The sequence below is a fragment of the Chiloscyllium punctatum genome, chromosome 33 (genome assembly GCF_047496795.1).
Source record: "Chiloscyllium punctatum isolate Juve2018m chromosome 33, sChiPun1.3, whole genome shotgun sequence".
Lineage (NCBI taxonomy): Eukaryota > Metazoa > Chordata > Chondrichthyes > Orectolobiformes > Hemiscylliidae > Chiloscyllium > Chiloscyllium punctatum.
The window spans coordinates 32,378,411-32,400,173 of NC_092771.1; the positions used below are offsets into that span (position 1 = coordinate 32,378,411).

At 42.3% G+C, this 21,763-nt stretch overlaps 1 protein-coding gene across 5 annotated transcripts in view; it reads right to left on the minus strand.

The window, feature by feature from the left end:
- usp3 (ubiquitin specific peptidase 3) overlaps positions 1 to 21,763 on the minus strand; it is a 209,889-nt gene that overhangs the window by 104,567 nt on the left and 83,559 nt on the right. For all 5 annotated transcript variants that reach the window (XM_072553325.1, XM_072553326.1, XM_072553328.1 and 2 more), the window contains exon 5: positions 6,055 to 6,133. In XM_072553325.1, the coding sequence (XP_072409426.1) occupies positions 6,055 to 6,133 (79 nt within the window). The remainder of the gene's footprint in view (positions 1 to 6,054; positions 6,134 to 21,763) is intronic.

Below are 21,763 nucleotides of genomic sequence, written 5' to 3' on the forward strand. Positions count from 1 at the left end.
GGAGTATTGACAGATCTCCTCATTGGCCACAGGTGAAGTCCTAGAGAACTGGAGAATAGCCCATGTTATCCCATTGTTTAAGAAGGGTAACAGGGATAAGGTTGGAAGTTACAGGCCTGTGATCCTCACGTTGGTGGTAAGGAAATTTATTGGAAAACATTCTTACAGAAAAGATTTAGATGAATTTAGAAGAAAATGGACTTATTAGCATGGTTTAGTGCGAGAGACTTCATGTCTTGCTGACTCTATCAAGTTTTTTGAGATGATTGAAGGGAAAAAGTGGTTGATGGACTTCAGTAAAGCCTTTGACCAGGTCCCTCATGGCAGACTGTACAAAGTGAAGTCACATGGTATCAGGGGTGAGTTGGCAAGATGGATACAGAACTGGCTTAGTCATAGGAGACCAAAGGTAGTAATGGAAGAATGCTTTTGGGAATGAAGCGTTGTGGAACACCACAAGTCACAGGGATCAGTGGTGGGACCTTGGCTGTTCATGGTCTACATAAATGATCTGGAGGAATACACAGCTGATCTAATTAGTAAGCTTGCAGATGATACAAAGATTGGTGAGAATTGCCTGAGGATACAATCGGACTTGGATCAGTTGGAGGCATGGGCAGAAAAATGGCTGGAGTTTACTGGCACTTTGGAAGGTCAAATGCAGGTGGAAATTATACAGTGAATGGCAGAACCCTTAAGAATATCTATGTGCAGATGGTCCTGTGTGTGCAAGTCCATAGATGGTGTCAGTGCAGATTGCCATAGATAAGGTACATAGAACATAGAACAATACAGCACAGAACAGGCCCTTCGGCCCACGATGTTGTGCCGAACTTCTAACCTAGATTAAGCACCCATCCATGTACCTATCCAAATGCCGCTTAAAGGTCGCCAATGATTCTGACTCTACCACTCCCACGGGCAGCGCATTCCATGCCCCCACCACTCTCTGGGTAAAGAACCCACCCCTGACATCTCCCCTATACCTTCCACCCTTCACTTTAAATTTATGTCCCCTTGTAACACTCTGTTGTACCCGGGGAAAAAGTTTCTGACTGTCTACTCTATCTATTCCTCTGATCATCTTATAAACCTCTATCAAGTCACCCCTCATCCTTCGCCGTTCCAATGAGAAAAGGCCGAGAACTCTCAACCTATCCTCGTACGACCTACTCTCCATTCCAGGCAACATCCTGGTAAATCTCCTCTGCACCCTCTCCAAAGCTTCCACATCTTTCCTAAAGTGAGGCGACCAGAACTGCACACAGTACTCCAACTGTGGCCTAACCAAAGTCCTGTACAGCTTGCAACATCACTTCACGACTCTTGAATTCAATCCCTCTGCTAATGAACGATAATACTCCATAGGCCTTCTTACAAACTCTATCCACCTGAGTGGCAACCTTCAAAGATCTATGTACATCGACCCCAAGATCCCTCTGTTCTCCACCTGACTAAGAGCCCTACCATTAACCCTGTATTCCGCATTCTTATTTGTTCTTCCAAAATGGACAACCTCACACTTGGCAGGGTTGAACTCCATCTGCCACTCCTCAGCCCAGCTCTGCATCATATCTAAGTCCCTCTGCAGCCGACAACAGCCCTCCTCACTGTCCACAACTCCACCTATCTTTGTATCATCTGCAAATTTACTGACCCACCCTTCGACTCCCTCCTCTAAGTCATTAATAAAAATTACAAACAGCAGAGGACCCAGAACTGATCCCTGCGGAACTCCACTTGTAACTGGGCTCCAGGCTGAATATTTACCATCTACCACCACCCTCTGCCTTCGACCGGTTAGCCAGTTTTCTATCCAATTGGCCAAATTTCCCTCTATCCCATGCCTCCTGACTTTCCGCATAAGCCTACCATGGGGAACCTTATCAAATGCCTTACTAAAATCCATGTACACTACATCCACTGCTCTACCCTCATCCACATGCTTGGTCACCTCTTCGAAGAATTCAATAAGACTTGTAAGGCAAGACCTACCCTTCACAATCCGTGCTGGCTGTCCCTAATCAAGCAGTGTCTTTCCAGATACTCGTAAATCCTATCCCTCAGTACCCTTTCCATTACTTTGCCTACCACAGAAGTAAGACTAACTGGCCTGTAATTCCCGGGGTTATCCCTATTCCCTTTTTTGAACAGGGGCACAACATTCGCTACTCTCCAGTCCCCTGGTACCACCCCCGTTGCCAGTGAAGACGAGAAGATCATTGCCAACGGTACTGCAATTTCCTCTCTTGCTTCCCACATAATCCTAGGATATATCCCATCAGGCCCGGGGGACTTGTCTATCCTCAAGTTGTTCAATATGTCCAACACATCTTCCTTCCTAACAGGTATCTCTTCTAGCTTAACAGTCGGTTTCACACTCTCCTCTTCAACAATACGGTCCCTCTCGTTCGTAAATACTGAAGAGAAGTACTTGTTCAAGACCTCTCCTATCTCTTCCGAATCAATACACAGTCTCCCACTACTGTCCTTGATCGGACCTACCCTCGTTCTCGTCATTCTCAGGTTTCTCACATACGCATAAAATGCCTTGGGGTTATCCTTGATCCTATCCGCCAAGGATTTTTCATGCCCTCTCTTAGCTCTCCTAATCCCTTTCTTCAGGTCCCTTCTGGCTATCCTGTATCCCTCCACTGCTCTGTCTGAACCCTGTTTCCTCAACCTTATGTAAACCTCCTTCTTCCTCTTTACTAGACATTCAACCTCCCTCGTCAACCAAGGCTCCCTCACATGACCATCTCTTTCCTGCCTGATAGGTACATACATATCATGGACACGTCGTATCTGCTCTTTGGAAAAGTTCAACATTTCCACCACATCCTTCCCTGACAGCCTATGCTCCCAACGTATGCTCCTCAAATCCTGTCTTACAGCATCGTAATTTCTCTTCCCCCCCAATTGTAAAATCTACCTTGTTGTGCGCACCTATCTCTCTCCATAACCAAGGTGAAAGTCACAGAATTGTGGTCACCATCACCAAAATGTTCACCCACTAACAAGCCCACCACTTGTCCCGGTTCATTACCAAGTACCAAATCCAATATGGCCTCCCCTCTGGTTGGACAATCTACATACTGCATTAGAAAAGCTTCCTGGACACACTGCACAAACTACGCCCCATCCAATCTACTTGATCTAAAGAGCTTCCAATCAATATTTGGGAAGTTGAAGTCACCCATGACTACGACCCTGTGGCTTCTGCACCTTTCCAAAATCTGTTTCCCAATCTGTTTCTCCACATCTCTGCTGCTATTGGGGGGCCTACAGTCAACATAGGTAGTTAAAAAAAAAATGGCTTTCTTGCCCCTTCATTGGAAGGGGCATGGAGTAGAAGGATGGAAAAGTTATGTTGCAGCTTTACAGAACTCTAGTTTGGACACACTTGGAATATTCAAAGAATATCATAGAATCCCTACAATATGAAAACAGGCCACTGGGCTCAACAAATCCACACCAACCCTTCAAAGAAGAACCCACCCAAACCCATTCCCCTACCCTATTTACCCCTGATTAATGAACCTAACCAATACATCCCTGAACATTATAGGCAATTTAGTATAGCCAATTCACCTAACCTGCACATCTTTGGATTGGAGGAGGAACCCGGAGGAAACACATGCAGACATGGGGAAAACGTGCAAACTCCGCAGTCGCCAGAGGCTGGAATCAAACCCAGATCTTTAGCACTGTGAAGCAGCAGTGCTAACAACGGAGCCATGTATAATTCTGGTCACCACACCACCAGAAGGATATGGATGCTTTGGAGAGGATACAGGTAAAGTAAACCAAGATGTTTCCTGGTATGAGGAATTTTTTCAATGAAGAAAGGTTGTCTAGACTAGGTTTGTTTTCACTGGAATGCAGGAAGTTGAGGTGTGGCTTGATAGGAATTTCTAAGATTGTGAATGGCATGTTAGGGTGTAGGGCTCAATTATCAGGGGACCAGGTTCATGGTGCAAAGGGGTTGGGGTTGCCGGGGGTGTGGAGGGTTTATAAGGTGTGCAAAGCAACTTTTTCCACACAATGGCAAGTGCTTAAAACGTGCTGACAGAGGTGGTGATGGAAGCAGACACAATAGCAGCATTCAAGATACACCTAGATGAATACATAAAGAGGAAGGGAATAGAGGAACACAGATCCTGTAAGTGAAGACCGTTTTAATATGGAAGGCCAAAATATGTCAGCACAGGCTTGGAAGGCCGAAGGACCTGTTCCTGTGCTGTATTGTTCTTTGTTCTAAATTTGGTGCACTATGCTTTTGCTGACATACACTCTGCTCATAGCTGATCATCCGTCTATCTCATCCTGTTCCAGCTTTCTCCCCATAGCCTTCAATCCCTTTTTTGGCCCCTGTAACTATTTAGGATCATCAAATCCCTACAGTGTAGAGGTAGCTCATTTGGTCCATCGAGTCCACGCTGATCCTCCAAAGAACATCCTATTCTGACCCAACTCCTACGCTGTAGCTCTGTACTTCCCATGGCTAATCCATTTCAGCTGCACATCCCTGGACACTACGGACAATTTAGCATGGCCAATCCATCTACTTGCACACCTTTTGGATTGTGGGAGGAAACTAGAACACCAGGAAGAAACCATGCAGATACTGGGAAAATGTGCAAACTCCACAAAGACATTCACCTAATGGTGGAATCAAACACCTGTCCCTGGCAATGTGAGGCAGCGGTGCTAACCACTGAGCCACTGACATCTGAACTTGCTTTTATTTTTGAAAATATTGAATGTTTAGGCCTCAACTAATGCCACAGAAGTCCACAGGGTCACCACTGTCTGGGTGAAGAAATTTCTCCCTAACTCAGAACTAACTGGCCTACCACCCCATATCCTTAGCCTGTGACCTCCAGTTCTGGAGTCATTGGGAAGTTGCTTCTTGTATTTATCTTGTCTGAATCTGTTGGAGTTTTTATAGCTTTCTGATATCCTCCCTCATTTCTTGTAATTTAGAACAATATATTCTTAACCAAACCAGTCTCTTTCTCTCCTTATGACCGTCTTGTCACCCCAAAAACTGCCAGTTTTTGCTACCGAAGTGTATAACTTGATATTCATCTTCAACTGCCATACATTTGCCCACTTATTCAACTTGTCTAGATCACAGTGAAGTATCTCTACATCCTCCTCACAGCTCACCCTCCCATCCAGTATTAGGACATCTACAAACTTGGAGATATTATGTTTAATTTCCTTACCTAAATAATTAAATAATATATAATATTAAAAGCTGGGGCCCAAGCACTGACCTTGTGGTACTCACTTGTCATTGCTTGTCACGCAGTAAAACATGCGTTCATTCCTACTCCTTTGTTTCCTGTTTTTTCTATGTCAGTACATAAACCGAATCCTACATGTTTTAATGGTAGATGTTAATCTCTTGCGTCAGACCTTATCAATGCCTTCTGAAGGTCCAGGTGAACCATATCAATGACTCCCTGTTATTAGCTCTACGAGCTATATTCTGAAAATATTCCAATAGATCTGTCAAGCATTATTTCCCTTTCATAAATCCATGCTGACTGTCCAATCCTGTCACTATTTATCAAACACTTTACTATTAAATGGACTTTCCCCACTACTAATGTCAAGCTAACTGGTCTATAAATCCCACTTCCTTTCTGCCTACATTTTAAAAATAGTGAGATGACATTACCTACCCTGTAATCGATAAGAATTATTCCAGAGTAGATACAAACTTGAAAGATGATTGCCGAATCACCCTTTCAGTGGGCACTTCCTTATGTAACATGTTGACAATTGGGTCCTGGGGATTTATCAGCCATTCATCTCATCAGTTTCTCCAACACTATATTTCCTTACGAATACTGATTTCCTCAATTCCTTCTGTTCACTAGACACTGTTTCAATATTTTTGGGAAACTGAGTCTTTTTTTTGAAGTCAGAACAAAATTATATATTTGGTCACAATATATGGAAAACAATTGGTGCAAGAGTAAGTACTGTTTGAATAATTTTTTCATGGACAAAGTGTCCAGTAATTATTACGATCTTACTTACATTTATCTTCAAATACTTGCTCACAGATGAACTTTCCATCAACTTTCTTTTGCGGTGTCTGTCTACTGAAATTGCTGAACTGTATGATGAGAAGGACATATTAGAGTGTGCATCATTTTTCACTGGATGCTGTGGAATGCAGCATGTTTGTCAGTCTTAAGTGGTATTTTCTATTCAATACTTCATTGCAGAGTTCAATTATCCAATTGTTTAAAATAATATTCAGTCACACTGCACAATTAAGACCAAATGCTACATTGACGTTGACAATTACATGACTGTATACCATTGATGCTGGCTAACCCTGTGCCTATGAAGCAGGAAAGCAAATAACTTGGGTTGAAAACTTAGAGCATAAAGACCATAAATAGAAACAAGAGATTGTTATTCAGCCCCCTCACGTCTGCTCTCCATTTAATAGGATCATGATTGATTCCTTATGTCCACTTTCTTTCCCTTACCTCGTAACCCTTGATTCCCCATTTCAACAGGCAGCGTTTGACCATGCATAGTCAGCATAGCTGACAGGTCATGCCCAACAAATCTAGTAAGTCTTTTGAGAAGGTGACTAATCGTTTGGATCAAGTTAGGGCAGTTAATGTACTTGATATGGATTTCAGCATGATCCCACATGGGAAGTTGATAAAGGTAAAAACTAATGGGATCCAAGTTAACTTAGACAATAGGTGCAGGAGTAGGCCATTCTGCCCTTTGAGCCTGCACCACCATTCAATATGATCATGGCTGATCATCCTTAATCCGTATCCTGTTCCTGCCTTATCTCCATAACCCTTGATTCCACTATCCTTGAGAGCTCTATCCAACTCTTTTTTTCTTCTTCTTAAATGAATCCAGAGACTGGGCCTCCACTGCCCTCTGGGGCAGAGTATTCCACACACCCACCATTCTCTGGGTGAAGAAGTCTCTTCTCATCTCTGTCCTCTATTATCAACCCCGTATTTTTAAGTTGTGTCCTCTGGTTCGGGACTCACCCATCAGCGGAAACATGTTTCCTGCCTCCAGAGGGTCCAATCCTTTAATAATCGTATACGTCTCAATCAGATCGCCCCTCAGTCTTCTAAACTCAAGGGTATACAAGCCCAGTCGCTCCAGTCTTTCAGGGCAAGGTCGTCCTGCCATTCCAGGAACTGACCTCATGAACCTGCGCTGCACTCCCTCAATAGCCAGAATGTCTTTCCTCAAATTTGGAGACCAGAACTGCACACAGTACTCCAGGTATGGTCTCACCAGGGCCCTGTACAGCTGCAGAAGAACCTCTTTGCTTCTATACTCAATCCCTCTTGTTATGAAGGCCAGCATGCTATTAGCCTTCTTCATGACCTGCTGTACCTGCATGCTTGCCTTCATTGGCTGGTGTACAAGAACACCCAGATCTCTTTGTACTGCCCCTTAACTAAATTAATTCCATTTGGTAGTAATCTGCCTTTCTGTTCTTGCCACTAAAGTGGATAACCATACATTTACCCACATTAAACTGCATCTGCCATGCGTCTGACCACTCGCCTAACCTGTCCAGGTCACCCTGTAATCTCCTAACATCCTCCTCACATTTCACCCTGCCACCCAGCTTAGTATCGTCAGCAAATTTGCTAACGTTATTACTAATACCACCTTCTATTTCATTAATATATATTGAAAAAAGCTGCAGTCCCAGCACTGATCTCTGCGGTATCCCACTGGTCACTGCTTGCCATTCCGAAATGGAGCCGTTTATCACTACTCTTTGTTTCCGATCAGCCAACCAACTTTCAATCCAAGTTAGTACTTGCCCCCAATACCATGCACCCTAATTTTGCTCACTAACCTCCTATGTGGGATTTTATCAAAAGCTTTGATAGTCCAGGTACACTACATCTACTGGATCTCCCTCGTTCATCTTCAGAGTTACATCCTCAAAAAAATTCCAGAAGATTAGTCAACCATGATTTCCTCTTCATAAATCCATGCTGACTCTAACCTATCTGTTCCTACTATCCAGATGTATCGTAATTTCATCCTTCATAATAGACTCCAGCATCTTTCCCACCACTGAGATCAGACTAATTAGTCTATAATTTCCTGCTTTCTCTCTCCCACCTTTCTCAAAAAGTGGTACAACCATTAGCCACCCTCCAATCCGCAGGAACTGATCCCGAATCTGTCGAACTCTGGAAAATAATCACCAAAGCATCCATGATTTCTCAAGCCACCTCCTTCAGGACCCTGGGATGTAGACCATCAGGCCCCGGGGACTGATCAACCTTCAGACCTAACAGTCTCTCCAACACCAATTCCTGGCAAATATAAATTCCCTTAAGTGCAGGTCCTTCAGCCACTGTTACTTGAAGGAGATTGTCTGTGTCTTCCCCAGTGAACATAGATCTGAAGTACCAATTCAATTCTTCTGCCATTTCTTTGTTCCCCATAATATATTCCCCGGTTTCTGTCTTCAAGGGCCCAATTTTAGTCTTAACCATTTTTTTTTGTCTTTTCACATACCTAAAGCTTTTACTATCCTTTTTTTATATTTCTGGCCAGTTTACCTTTTGTACCTCATTTTTTCTCTGCGTATTTCCTTCTTAGTAATCCTCCTGTTCTTTTAAAAGCTTCCCAGTCCTCCGTTTTCCCACTTATCTTTGCTATGTTATACTTCTTCTCTTTTAATATGTTTCTTAACTTCCCTTGTCAGCCATGGCCACCCATGCCTCTTCCTAGAATCTTTCTTCCTTGTTGGAATGAACTGATCCTGCATCTTCTGCATTATACACCGAAATATCTGCCATTGTTCCTCCACTGTCATCCCTGCTAAGGTATTGCACCATTGAACTTTGGCAATTTAGCAAGTTGGATCTAAAACTGGCTTAGTGGCAGGAATGTGTGTAGTGGTATAAAGCTGTTTGTGACTGGAGGTTGATATGCAGAGGCGTTACCAAAGGATTTTGTCAATAAGTATGTGTGCTTGTGCATGTGAGAGCTAAGATGCAGTAATGCAGATGGCACAAAGATTGGCCAGGTGGCTCACAATGAGGAGGAAGGTATTACATTATAGGACTATATACATGGATTGGCCAGGTGGACATATCAGTGGCAGATGGAACTTAATCCTGGTAAATGAGAGGTGGTGCATTTTTGAAGAAGGAATGGGACAAAGGAATACTTGATGAATGACAGACGGATCTTGAAGGGCTTATCCTCAGATCCCTGAATGTGGCAGGATGGGTTAATAAGGCAGCATTTGATGCTTACCTCCATCAGTCATGGAACAGATAAGAGCAGGGAGGTCCTATGGGAGTGATACAGAACTTTTGGTTAGGCCACAGCATGAGTAATGCCTGCAGTTATGGTCACCAGACTACAGGAACGATGGGATTGCACTGGAGGGGGTGCAAATGAGATTCACCAGGATATTGTCTGGGATGGAGCATTTCAGCTCAGGTTATTTTCTTTGGAATAGAGAAGGCTGTCAAAGAGTTGCTAGATAATGACTGGCACTGATAGGGTGAATAGAAAGCAGTTGTCCCCCTTAGTCAAAGCATCAATAACAAGGAAGTATAACTTAAAGACTATTTAAAGTTTTAAATAGTCTTTAAGATTTTCCTCAGGTCCCTTCTAAACTTTTGATGTCCAGTGCATGATGGGAATCTGAAATGCCTTTGAGGATAGTTGAGGAGAGAAACTTCACAACCTTTAAAAGTTATTTGATAAGCACTTGAAGGGTCAGAAGAACTGATCAAGAATCTATTGTCTGAAATATAAACAGTGACTCTGCCCTACAGCTCTCTGTAGCAAGGAATTCCAAAGATTCTAAACCTTCAGAGAAGAAAATCCTCCTCATCTCAATCAACTCTCATTCTAAGTTCCAGTAGAGACCCAAACGGTTTGCTTTGCTCAGACTATCACTCCATAGCAGGGACCACCCAAGTAAACCTTCTCTGAACTGCCTCAAATGAAATTTAAGTTAGCAAACTTCAGTGAACTCGCAATGGTCAGCAACCTGAAACATTAACTACTACTTTGCACAAAGGCTGCCTGACTTGCTGAGTATTTCCATCATTTTATATTTTATTTCAATTGAGATTTTTAGCATCTGCAGAAATCTGATTTCATTTCCATATTTACAAGAATTGATTGATTTAGTCAAATCCCTGTCCCAATTGAATATGGTACCAATGCAGAAGGTTACAATTATAGCACAAGTTTACATTGGCAGTTTCCACAATGAGACTGTATGATTTTAAATAGGAAGTGAAAGTCTGATTGTACTATTAAGTCATTCCCTAGCATCAAGTTCTCCTTTTATGTAAGGACTGTACTTAGTTTTTCTGGAGTCCTTACCATACAAAATCAATTTCTGGATTAGTGGTGCTGGAAGAGCACCTGATGAAGGGCTTTTGCCCGAAACGTCGATTTTACTGCTCCTTGGATGCTGCCTGAACTGCTGTGCTCTTCCAGCACCACTAATCCAGAATCTGGTTTCCAGCATCTGCAGTTTTTGTTTTTACCCATACAAAATCAATATGGAGTTTGCATTTCCTATGCTCTAAACACTTACATCATATCACAATATTTCTACCCATCAGAGCTGGCACTGAAACTTTCCTTTTGAACAGGGAATATATGCTTGCCTTGCCAGTAACAAATACATCTTGAACAATTCAAGTGGAATTCCCAAGTTAGGTAATAAACTCTCTCAGCCCAATAATTCACACTTGTACCATCTTTAACACTTCTCAGGAATATAGGTAAATAAAAGTTAACACTGTGCATTGGAAGGAAACATTGGATGCAAAAAGCTTCACCAGAAAGATCGATTTAAAGGTGCAAAAGTTTAGCACTTCAGTCCCTTGACATTATTGGAACTACATTCACTGAAGCAAAGGTGGATCATTTGATCATTCTCATGCCATCTAGCTGGTGAAAACAGCTTTGGATCCAAAATTAACAAAGTTGTTTAATTCCAGTTCCGACCCAAAAAATTGACTAAAAGCCTGTTATTTGTGCAATTCTACAAGGCTTGTCCCTACAATTAATTAGACTTTTAGTTTCACTTTATACACTCTAGACTTTCAAGGAGATTTGCTAGATTGAATTCCATTCAAACAATAATAATTAATTTTACAGTCAATTTCAGGATACTGACAATCATTCATTGACCTCAAATCATTCTTGCCTTAGTAAAAATATTGAAATAGGTTCAAACCCTTCTCAAGCCTTTGAATATATAACACACGCTGGCACTTAAGAATTTTAGGGATGCTGCATTATAGAAGATGACATATTTCAGGATAGATGATAAACTAGTTGTTCAAGCAGATAATAAATGGTGCCAAGAAGAGCTTGGCATTTTCTTAGCTAAATGGAAAATATTGGCTGGAATGTCCGTCACATCATTCACCCAATTCGTGCTGATCAGACAGTTAATCATATAACACTGACTTATGGCTCTTGGATCCCAACCTTTAAGGCCAATTCAAGTCCTATCTGCTCTAGAGGTGAGTTATAACATCTCAGTATGTTGATTAAAACTATGTATAACAGTGACATCCCTTAAAAGGATAATATTGATGCAAAGTGCTTTGGGGTGTCTTGTGGATGTGATAAATCTTATTTAGAATAATTGCTTACGAGGCTTAATTTTCAGTGGCAGAAGAAGTAGTGACAAAATCAAAACTGCCTGCTAGTAAGCCAAACACTACAGTCAGTTTGCCATCAAGGGACATGAAGTGAGATGGAGAGATTAAGATACTCCAAGCATGTGATATTGACAGACGCCTAAGACAAATGGCACGGAAACTACTGCCTGGTAATATACTGGCTGCATTCACTGGATAGGAATGGAATTAAGAGCACTGTCAGAAAGCTGAATAATTGGTAATAATTACTTAAAGACAGTTCAGAGAATCTTCACACGATTCATTCCTGGGACGAAAGGGTCATCCTCTGAAGAAAGGTTGAATAGGTTAGAGCTATACCCATTGGAATTTTGGAGAATGAGATTTGATCTTATTGAAACATGCAAGATTATGCAGTGCAGAAGAATAACTTCTCTGCTTTTTACATCACCTAATTGAAGGAGCAGTGATTTCAAATAAACCTGGTGTTGTGTGACTTTTGACTTCTTTTTGAGATGGAGATGATGAGTATCCTTTTCTGTCAGAAGGTTGATAAGACTGTTAGATTTTTGATCAAAGGATTTGAGGGCTGAGGGTTGCAAACAGCATGTAGAAATGAAGCCACTACCAGATCAACCATAATGTTATTGAATGGTGGAGCAGGCCTTCTCATGTCCCTATTCTGATACGTTCTTAATAAGGCAGGGGAAAAAAAAAATTAGTCATGACAATCCTCTTTTCAATGAGAAAGCAGCCATATAGTCCGGTCAGACTATGGCAACTTCACCCAACAGGAAAACTGTGAAAAGGGATAATTCAATCACAAACACTTATGACTTAAGCCAAAGGAATGGCGGTCTTGAAGCGATAAACACAGTTTAGGTTGGGGTTGGGGTCAATGAGCAAGATGTTTTTTCAAAGATCCAGTGCATTTTTGGTGATGGAAAAAGACAATGCAATTTTGAATGGTAGGGTGACAGTCCCTCAGGAAAGGGAACTTTCATCATGCCAATTGCAATAGAGACCATAAGTGGTATTTAAGCAATAAGGTATTGCTTAAGGGGTTTTAGAAAATCCACCAGGGTTTTCAAAAGGTTGATAAAATGGCAAAATGAAACATGGTTAGTAGGGCTTGAGTTACTCTGTGGAGGTTGCACAATGCTACTGCCTCAACATCAGGACCCAGGTTTGATTCCAACCTTGGGTGTCTGTCTGTGTGAAGTTTGCACATTCTCTCAGAGTCTGCGAAGTTAGTCAGATGCTCCAGGTTCCCCCCTCTGTTCAATGTGGGTTTACAGGAATAGAGTGGGTGTCTGGATCTGGGTGTGATGCTCCTCAAGAGGGTAAATCTAGACTTGACAGGACCAAACAAACACAGTCTCTTTCCACACTGTAGGGAAGTCTAAGATTCTAGGTCTGGTAAAGGAGGAGTTGTAGCTGAATGGTCATCTCAAAGGCAAAGAAATTCACAAGCTTCTCCTGTCCAAGTGTGAAGCTAGGATTAAGGGGGTGGAGAAAAGATTGGAGCTATAAAGTCATTTTTGAGCTCTAGAATTATTCTGGAATAGTAAACCCTTTTTAGGAGAATGATGTAATCCTGAGTGCTTATGCTTATGGCTATGTTAATTTGCAGGATTTGGCTTTACATTTTTCTAGTGTAGGTAGTGAAGAGGCCATGGGCAAGAAGTTTGCATCGTTGGGAATAGGGAACTTAAGCAGCAGGGAACTGCTTGGTAGGTCAACAGTGCTCTGGTGACATTTGGTTTGGGTGTTAAAGAGGAAACAAGGAAAAAGCAGCAGCAGCTTCAACAATCCAATGGTAAGGGAAAGCAGAAAGCGGTCTGACCAGATAGACTTTAAGGTCATGATAAGACGAAGGTTTCAGTTAACAGAAAAGATGAGAATGAGCAGCTGTGAATATGGATCAGTTATAATTTCTAACGCAAGAGACTGAATTATTATCACGCGGCTTCTTTTAAAAATGGGCAACTACTTGCGCATTAGGCTTGAAAATACGTTATACAAATATTAGCAAACATCAGTGGCAGTAAGTAACTGGCTGAATGCCTGGTACATGGTGCTTTGTCTGGGTTGAATTTCTGACTAGGTCATACAATACCAAACTAAAGCGATAACTCATTGTATTTTTTTAATCATAATTTACTTTGCTTAGTCATGAAGCTTTAATTCTCTTCTTTCAAAAGTGATGTGTTCAGCTTGTTATAGGCATGAAATGCTTTAAACCAGGACAGTATTCAACTGACTGTGCACCACAATGAGATCTCAGAACATTCATCTTGCACTGCATAATGTACTGCTTTGCAAGTTCGAAAAAGGTTTGAACAATAGATGATGCACGTACTCTTTCAAGGATTGAAATAATAAATCCATTCTTTGCTTGACTGCACTTTATGATGAATTCAGTCATGGCTGTGGTTAAAGTTCATCCTGGGTAAAGTTCATCCAAATGTCACAAAACTGCATACCTCCTATGGCTAGCATGCTTCTGAAGAATTTCTCTCAAATAAGACATCAAAGAGCAACAGTAGTAAAGTAAGAAAGCCTTTTGAAGCCAGGAAATAGCATCTTAACAACAATAGGAAATATAGATATCAGCACTTACCTTTGACAATGCATAGGGAACGAGAGCAGACTTGATAGAATAAAGTGAGGAATCAGTTTTTTTTTGCTCACATTGTGTACTTAAAACCTTTTTAAAAAGGTGATGCTAATATGTCTTTTTTATTTATCTGAAATCCAATTCATTCTTTATTTCGAAAAACTGAAATTAAGATAAGGGAAGCTTTTAATACTGCGGCAAACTAAATTGAAAATTTGTTATGTATAATTTTAGGGAAAATGATGATGCATTTGTAGAAAGAAACAGAGTAAATATTTGAATTAACATATCTATTTGTTTTAGTTTTGCAGATGCTGCCTAAACTGGAGTGTTTCCAGCATCAGTGCTGAAGTTAAGGGGTGGACTCCCTGGTCTTCTCCAAAAAAAAATTAGGTGTGTTTTTATTTTACATCCACACAATAATGTTTTAATATATCATGCAAAAGTTTCATTCAAAAGTACGGGGGCAGGGGGGATAAAGCTCATTTAAATAACTCTTTTTATGCCACACAAAAACATAAATTGATATGTATAATAAAGTCAGATTCTTACTTTAATTTCCAAAAACTCTTATTTACAGCCTTTGTCCAAACATGGACAAAAGTGCTGAACTCCAGAGATGAGGCAAGGATGATCACTCTGGACGTGAATGTAGCATATGGCATCAAGGAGCACACTCAAAACTGGAACTCGAGGGAGGATTTTCAATTAGCTAGAGCCATACTTCGTGCAAAAAAAGATGGTTGTGGTTGTTAGAGATGAATCAACTTGATTCCAGAAGATCACTAAGAATTTCTCAGAGTAATATCCAAACCCAATCATTTTCAGCTACTTTATTGATAACTTTCCCACCATAACGTCAGAAGTGGGGATGTTCACTGATGGTCACACTGTTTGGCACCATTTGCTACTCTTTAAACACTGAAACCACTTATGTTCATATGTAACATCATCCAGTCATGAAGTTTTAATGCCAGTCTTTGGCTAAAGAAGCAAGTTTCAATCACACCACACAAATGCCGGGCATTGACCATCACAAACAAGAGCCAATGTCACCACTACCCATTAAGTGGCATTACCATTGCTAAAATCCCCTACTAACAACATGGAAAGTTTAGCATTGAGCAGAAGGTGAACTGCAATAACCAAATAAACATGATAGCTACCAATGCAGATCAGAAGTGAGTAATTCACTGCCTGATTTCCCAGTACTCGACTATTAGCTATAAGGCACAAATCAAGACTGTGATGGAACAGTCTGCACTTGCCTGGATGGCTGCAGCTCCGACAACACTAAAGAAATTTGACACCAAACAGGACAAAACAGCCTGTATGACTAGCACCCATCAAATTCACCATCTTTCATATTTAGTCCCTGAATCACAGATGCATACCATCAGCAGGCGTTGGGAGGTCATATTGTGGCTGTACAGGACATTGGCTAGGCCACTGTTGGAATAGTGTGTGCAATTCTGGTCTCCTTCCTATCAGAAGGATGTTGTGAAATTTGAAAGCGTTCAAAAAAGATTTACAAGGATGTTGCCAGGGTTGGAGGCTGGGGCTAAGGAGTGACCTTATCGGGGTTTATAAAATCATGAGGGGCATGGATAGGATAAATAGACAAAGTCTCTTCCCTGGGGTGGGGGAGTCCAGACTAGAAGGCATAGGTTTAGGGTGAGAGGGGAAAGATATGAAAGAGACCCAAGGGGCAACTTTTTCATGCAGAGGGTGATAAGTGTATGGAATGAGCTGCCAGAGGAAGTGGTGGAGACTAGAATGATTGCAACATTTAAAAGGCATCTGGATGGATATACGAATAGGAAAGGTTTGGAGAGATATGGGCCGCGTGCTGGCAGGTGGGACTAGATTGAGTTGGGATATCTGCTTGGCATGGACAAGTTGGACCGAAGGGTCTGTTTCCGTGCTCTACATCTCTATGATGCATTGCAATAACTCACCCAGGCTCTCCAAATGTATGTCTACAATCCATAGTGCCAAGTAAGTACCTCTCCAAGCCATCCTTCATTGTCATTCAAGTCCTGGAATCCTTCCTAAACAGCAATGTGGATGTACTTATACCCTGAAGACTGAAGTGATTAAGGAATGCTGCTCACTACCACCTTCTCAAGGGGAACTACAGATAAGCAATAAAAGCTGACTTAGCCAGTGATGCTCACAGCCCACAAATGATCTTCAAACTCAAGTAAATAGGTTACAAACACATAAGAATTAGAAACAGGAATAGGCCTTTTGGTCCTTTGAACCTGCTCTGTCATTTAATAAGATCATGGATATCTGATTTTTAACTACCTCCCATAAATTGACCATAGAACAATACAGCACAGGAACAGTGCTTCAGCTCATCATGGCTGTGTTGACCAGGATGCCATTCTAAACTAATCCCATCTACCTGCACATGGTCCATATTCCTCTATTTCTTGCCTGTTCACGCATCTGTCCAAATTATCTGCTTCTATCGCTCCCACTGGCAGTGCATGCCAAGCACCTACCACCCTCTGTGTAAGTAAACCTTCCTTGCACATCTTACTTAAACATTCCCCCTCTCACAGTAAACCAAGCCCCCTAGAATTTTACATTTCCACCCTGGGAAAAAGATTCTGATCACCTATTCTATCCATACCTCTCAATTTTATGTACTTCTTTCAGCCTCTGACACTATAGCAAGCTAATTTCCTCCAATCCAGGCAATATCCTGGTAAAGCTGTTTTGCATTCTCTCCAAGGCCTGCACATCCTTCTTCCAGTATGGCAACTACCTTATTCCCACGTATCTCCCCACGTGATAGCAATAACTCTTTCAAATCATTTCTATTTTCCTAAGGTAACTCAATAACTTATTCCAACTTTTGATGACTTCCTCATTATCCAATTTAATTTGAGAAATGTCCAATTCAGAATCCTCTGAACTTGGTTCTTCACCCAGTGTTGCAACCAGTAATACATTCTCCTTCTGCTTTTCTTCCCTATCTAAATATCTTTTGAGCATGTTCAAATGATCAGAGAGAAATCTGTGTGTGTGAGTCCTTCCCAAATAGTTCACCTCACTCAATATCCTTTCTATTAGATAAGGACCACTAAACCTTGCTTTTAAAGGTTCATTGATCACTGGAAGTAACACTAACACTTTATCTCAGTTAGCAAAATTTGCGAGTTTTTGATTTCTTGTCTACTTCCTGTTCCTGTTTTGTCTCAGCCGTTCAATCAAACGTGGTCTCTGATTATCCTGCTTCAACATTTTTTTTCCTATCCAGGAGACAAGGGTGGAGATGACGTGGAGACCAGGAGGGTGTCGGGAAGGTAAGGACTTAGTATATATTTAGGCAGTGACTAAACCTGAGATACGACACATGTAGTATCTCCCTCCCGCCCCCCCCCCCCCCTTCCTCTAACCAAAACAAAAAGGCTCTGTAAGGTGAGGCTTTTATTTTATCTTTTATCTTTTTCTTTCATACATTTAAGTGCATTGTTTGGTTTTAGTTATTTGATATAAAACTAAGGCTTACAATGGCAGTGGACCTTAGACCACTGGCATGTGCCTCTTGCTTGATGTGGGAGCTCAGGAACATAGGTAAAAACAAGGACTGCAGATGCTGGAAACATTTTGGGCAAAAGCCCTTCATCAGGAATAGAAGGGCTTATGCCAGAAACATAGATTTTTCCTGCTCCTCGGATGCTGTCTGACCTGCTGTGCTTTTCCAGCACCATTCTAATCCAGAGCTCAGGAACATGGCTGATGTTCCTGACTGTTACACTTGCAAGAAATGTGTCCAGCTGCAGCTGTTGTTTGACCGTATGACAGCTCTGGAACTGCGGATGGACTCACTGTGGAGCATCAGCGATGCGGAGGTGGTAGTGGATAGCATGTTCAGTGAACTGATCACACCACAGCTTAGAATTGCTGAGGGAGACAGTGAATGGGTGACCAAAAGGCAGAAAAAGAGTAGGGAGGCAGCGCAGTTGTCTCCTGCAGTCATCTCCCTCCAAAACAGGTATACCGTTTTGGATACTGTTAGGGGAGATGGCTCATCAGGGGATGGCAGCAGTTGTTAAGATCATGGCACTGTGGCAGGCACTGCTGTTCAGAAGGGCGGGAAAAAGACTTGTAGGGCCACAGTCATAGGGGATTCTACTGTAAGGGGAGTAGATAGGCGGTTCTGTGGCCAAAATATGACTCCTGGATGGTATGTTGCCTCTCAGATGCCTGGGTAAGGGATGTCACCCATCGGCTGCAGAACATTCTAAAAGGGGAGGGCGAACAGCCAGTTGTCTTGGTGCGTATAGGCACCAATGATATAAGTAAATGCGAGATGAGACCTTGAAAGAAGAATTCAGGAGCTAGGAGACAAGTTAAAAAGGAGGACCTCAAAAGGTAGTGATCTCGGGATTACTGCCAGTGCCACGTGCTAGCCAGCGTAGAAGTGAGAAAATAGTTGGGACGACCATGTGGCTTGAGGGATGGTGTAGGAGGGAGGGGTTCAGATTTGTTGGACATTGGGACCGATTCGGGGAAGGTGGGACTATTACATATTGGATGGTCGACATCTGAACCAGACTGGAACTAATGTCCTTGGGGGAAGTTTTTGCTACTGCTGTGGGGAGATTTTAAACTAATGTGGCAGAGGGCTGGGAACCAGAACAGAAGACAAGTAGACAGCAAGTTGGAAACTGAAGACTGAAAGAATCATGAAGATAACATTAATAAGGGGAAGAGTAGGCAGAGAACAGATGAACGCAAAAGAACTAGTGGCCTGAAGTGCATATACTTTAATGCAAGGAGTATAGATGAACCTGGGGACTGGATTGGTGCCTGGGAGTATGACGCTATTGCAATCACAGAGACTTAGTTGAAGGAAGATGATTGGCAACTAAATGTTCCAGGATATAGACACTTCAGACAGGACAGAGAAGAAAGTAAAAGGGTGGGAGGAATTGCATTGCTGGTCAGGGATGATATCACGACTGTGCTAAAAGAGGACAATAGACAATAGGTGCAATCTGCCCTTCGAGCCTGCACCACCATTCAATATGATCATGGCTGATCATCCTTAATCAGTATCCTGTTCCTACCTTATCTCCATAACCCTTGATTCCACTATCCTTGAGAGCTCTATCCAATTCTTTCTGAAATGAATCCAGAGACTGGGCCTCCACTGCCCTCTGGGGCAGAGCATTCCACGCACCCACCACTCTCTGGGTGAAGAAGTTTCTCATCTTTGTCCTAACTGGCCTACCTCGTATTTTTAAGTTGTGTCCTCTGGTTCGGGACTGACCCATCAGCGGAAACATGTTTCCTGCCTCCAGAGGGTCCAATCCTTTAATAATCTTATGTCTCAATCAGATCCCCTCTCAGTCTTCTAAACTCAAGGGTATACAAGCCCAGTCGCTCCAGTCTTTCAGTGTAAGGTAGTCCCGCCATTCCAGGAATTGACCTCATGAACCTACGCTGCACTCCCTCAATAGCCAGAATCTCTTTCCTCAAATTTGGAGACCAGAACTGCACACAGTACTCCAGATATGGTCTCACCAGGGCCCTGTAGAGCTGCAGAAGAACCTCTTTGCTTCTATACTCAATCCCTCTTGTTATGAAGGCCAGCATGCTATTAGCCACCTTCACTACCTGCTGTACCTGCATGCTTACCTTCATTGACAGGTGTACAAGAACACCCAGATCTCTTTGTACTGCCCCTTAACTAAATTAATTCCATTTCGGTAGTAATCTGCCTTTCTGTTCTTGCACTAAAGTGGATAACCATACATTTATCCACATTAAACTGCATCTGCCTTGCATCTGACCACTCACCTAACCTGTCCAGGTCACCGTGTAATCTCCTAACACTTCACCCTGCCACCCAGCTTAGTATCATCAGCAAATTTGCTAATGTTATTAATAATACCATCATTAATATATATTGTAAAAAGCTGCGGTCCCAGCACTGATCCCTGTGGTACCTCACTGGTCACTGCCTGCCATTCTGAAATGGAGCTGTTTATCACTACTCTTTGTTTCCTATCAGCCAACCAACTTTCAATCCAAGTTAGTACTTTGCCCCCAATACCATGCGCCCTAATTTTGCTCACTAACCTCCTATGTTAGACTTTATCAAAAGCTTTCTGAAAGTCCAGGTACACTACATCTACTGGATCTCCCTCGTCCATCTTCAGAGTTACATCCTCAAAAAATTCCAGAAGATTAGTCAACCATGATTTCCCCTTCATAAATACATGCTGACTCTGACCTATCCTGTTACTACTATCCAGATGTGTTGTAACTTCATCCTTTATAATAGACTCCAGCATCTTTCCCACCACTGAGGTCAGACTAACTGGTCTATAATTTCCTGCTTTCTCAAAAAGTGGTACAACCATTAGCCACCCTCCAATCCACAGGAACTGATCCCGAATCTGTCGAACTCTGGAAAAGAGTCTCCAACGCATCCACGATTTCTCAAGCCACCTCCTTCAGTACCCTGGGATGTAGACCATCAGGCCCCGGGGGACTGATCAACCTTCAGACCTAACAGCCTCTCCAACACCAATTCCTGGCAAATAAAATTCCCGTAAGTGCAGGTCCTTCAGCCACTGTTACTTCAGGAAGATTGCTTGTGTCTTCCTCAGTGAACTCAGATCTGAAGTAACAATTCAATTCTTCTGCCATTTCTTTGTTCCCCGTAATATATTCCCCTGTTTCTGAGTAATGAGGCATTATGGGTGGAGCCGAGAAATAAGGGTGCAGTTACAGTGTTGGGGCTGTACTACAGGCATCTCAACAGCAAGTGAGAGTAGATTAGATTAGATTCCCTACAGTATGTAAACAGGCCCTTCAGCCCAACAAGTCCATACCGAACCCTCCAAAGAGTCACCCACCCACACCCATTACCCTACCCTCTATTACCCCCTGACTAATGCACCTAACACTACGGGCAATTTAGCATGGCCAATTCACCTGACCGGCACATCTTTGGACTGTGGGAGGAAACCAACGCAGATACGGGGAGAATGTGCAAACTTCACACAGACAATTACCCAAGGATTGAACCTGGGTCCCTGGCGCTGTGAGGCAGCAGTGCTAACCACTGAGCCACCGTGCCACCTGTGAGGAAGAACAACAAATAGGTAAACAGATTATGGAAAAAATGTAGAGGTGACAGGGTAGTGGTGATGGGAGATTTTAATTTACCAACATTGACTGGGATACACTTAGTGACAGAGGTCTGAATGGGGCATAATTTGAAAGAAGTGTCCTGGAAAGTTTTCTACAGCAGTATGTCAATAGCCTGACGAGGAAAGGAGCCATATTGGACCTGGCATTGGGACATGAGCCAGGCCAGGTGGTAGAAGTTGCGGTGGGGGATTTCTTTGGGAACAATTCTGTACGTTTTAGAATATTCATAGACAAAAATAACAGTGATCCTAAGGGAAGTGTACTAAACTGGGTCAAGGCCAATTATATCAAAATT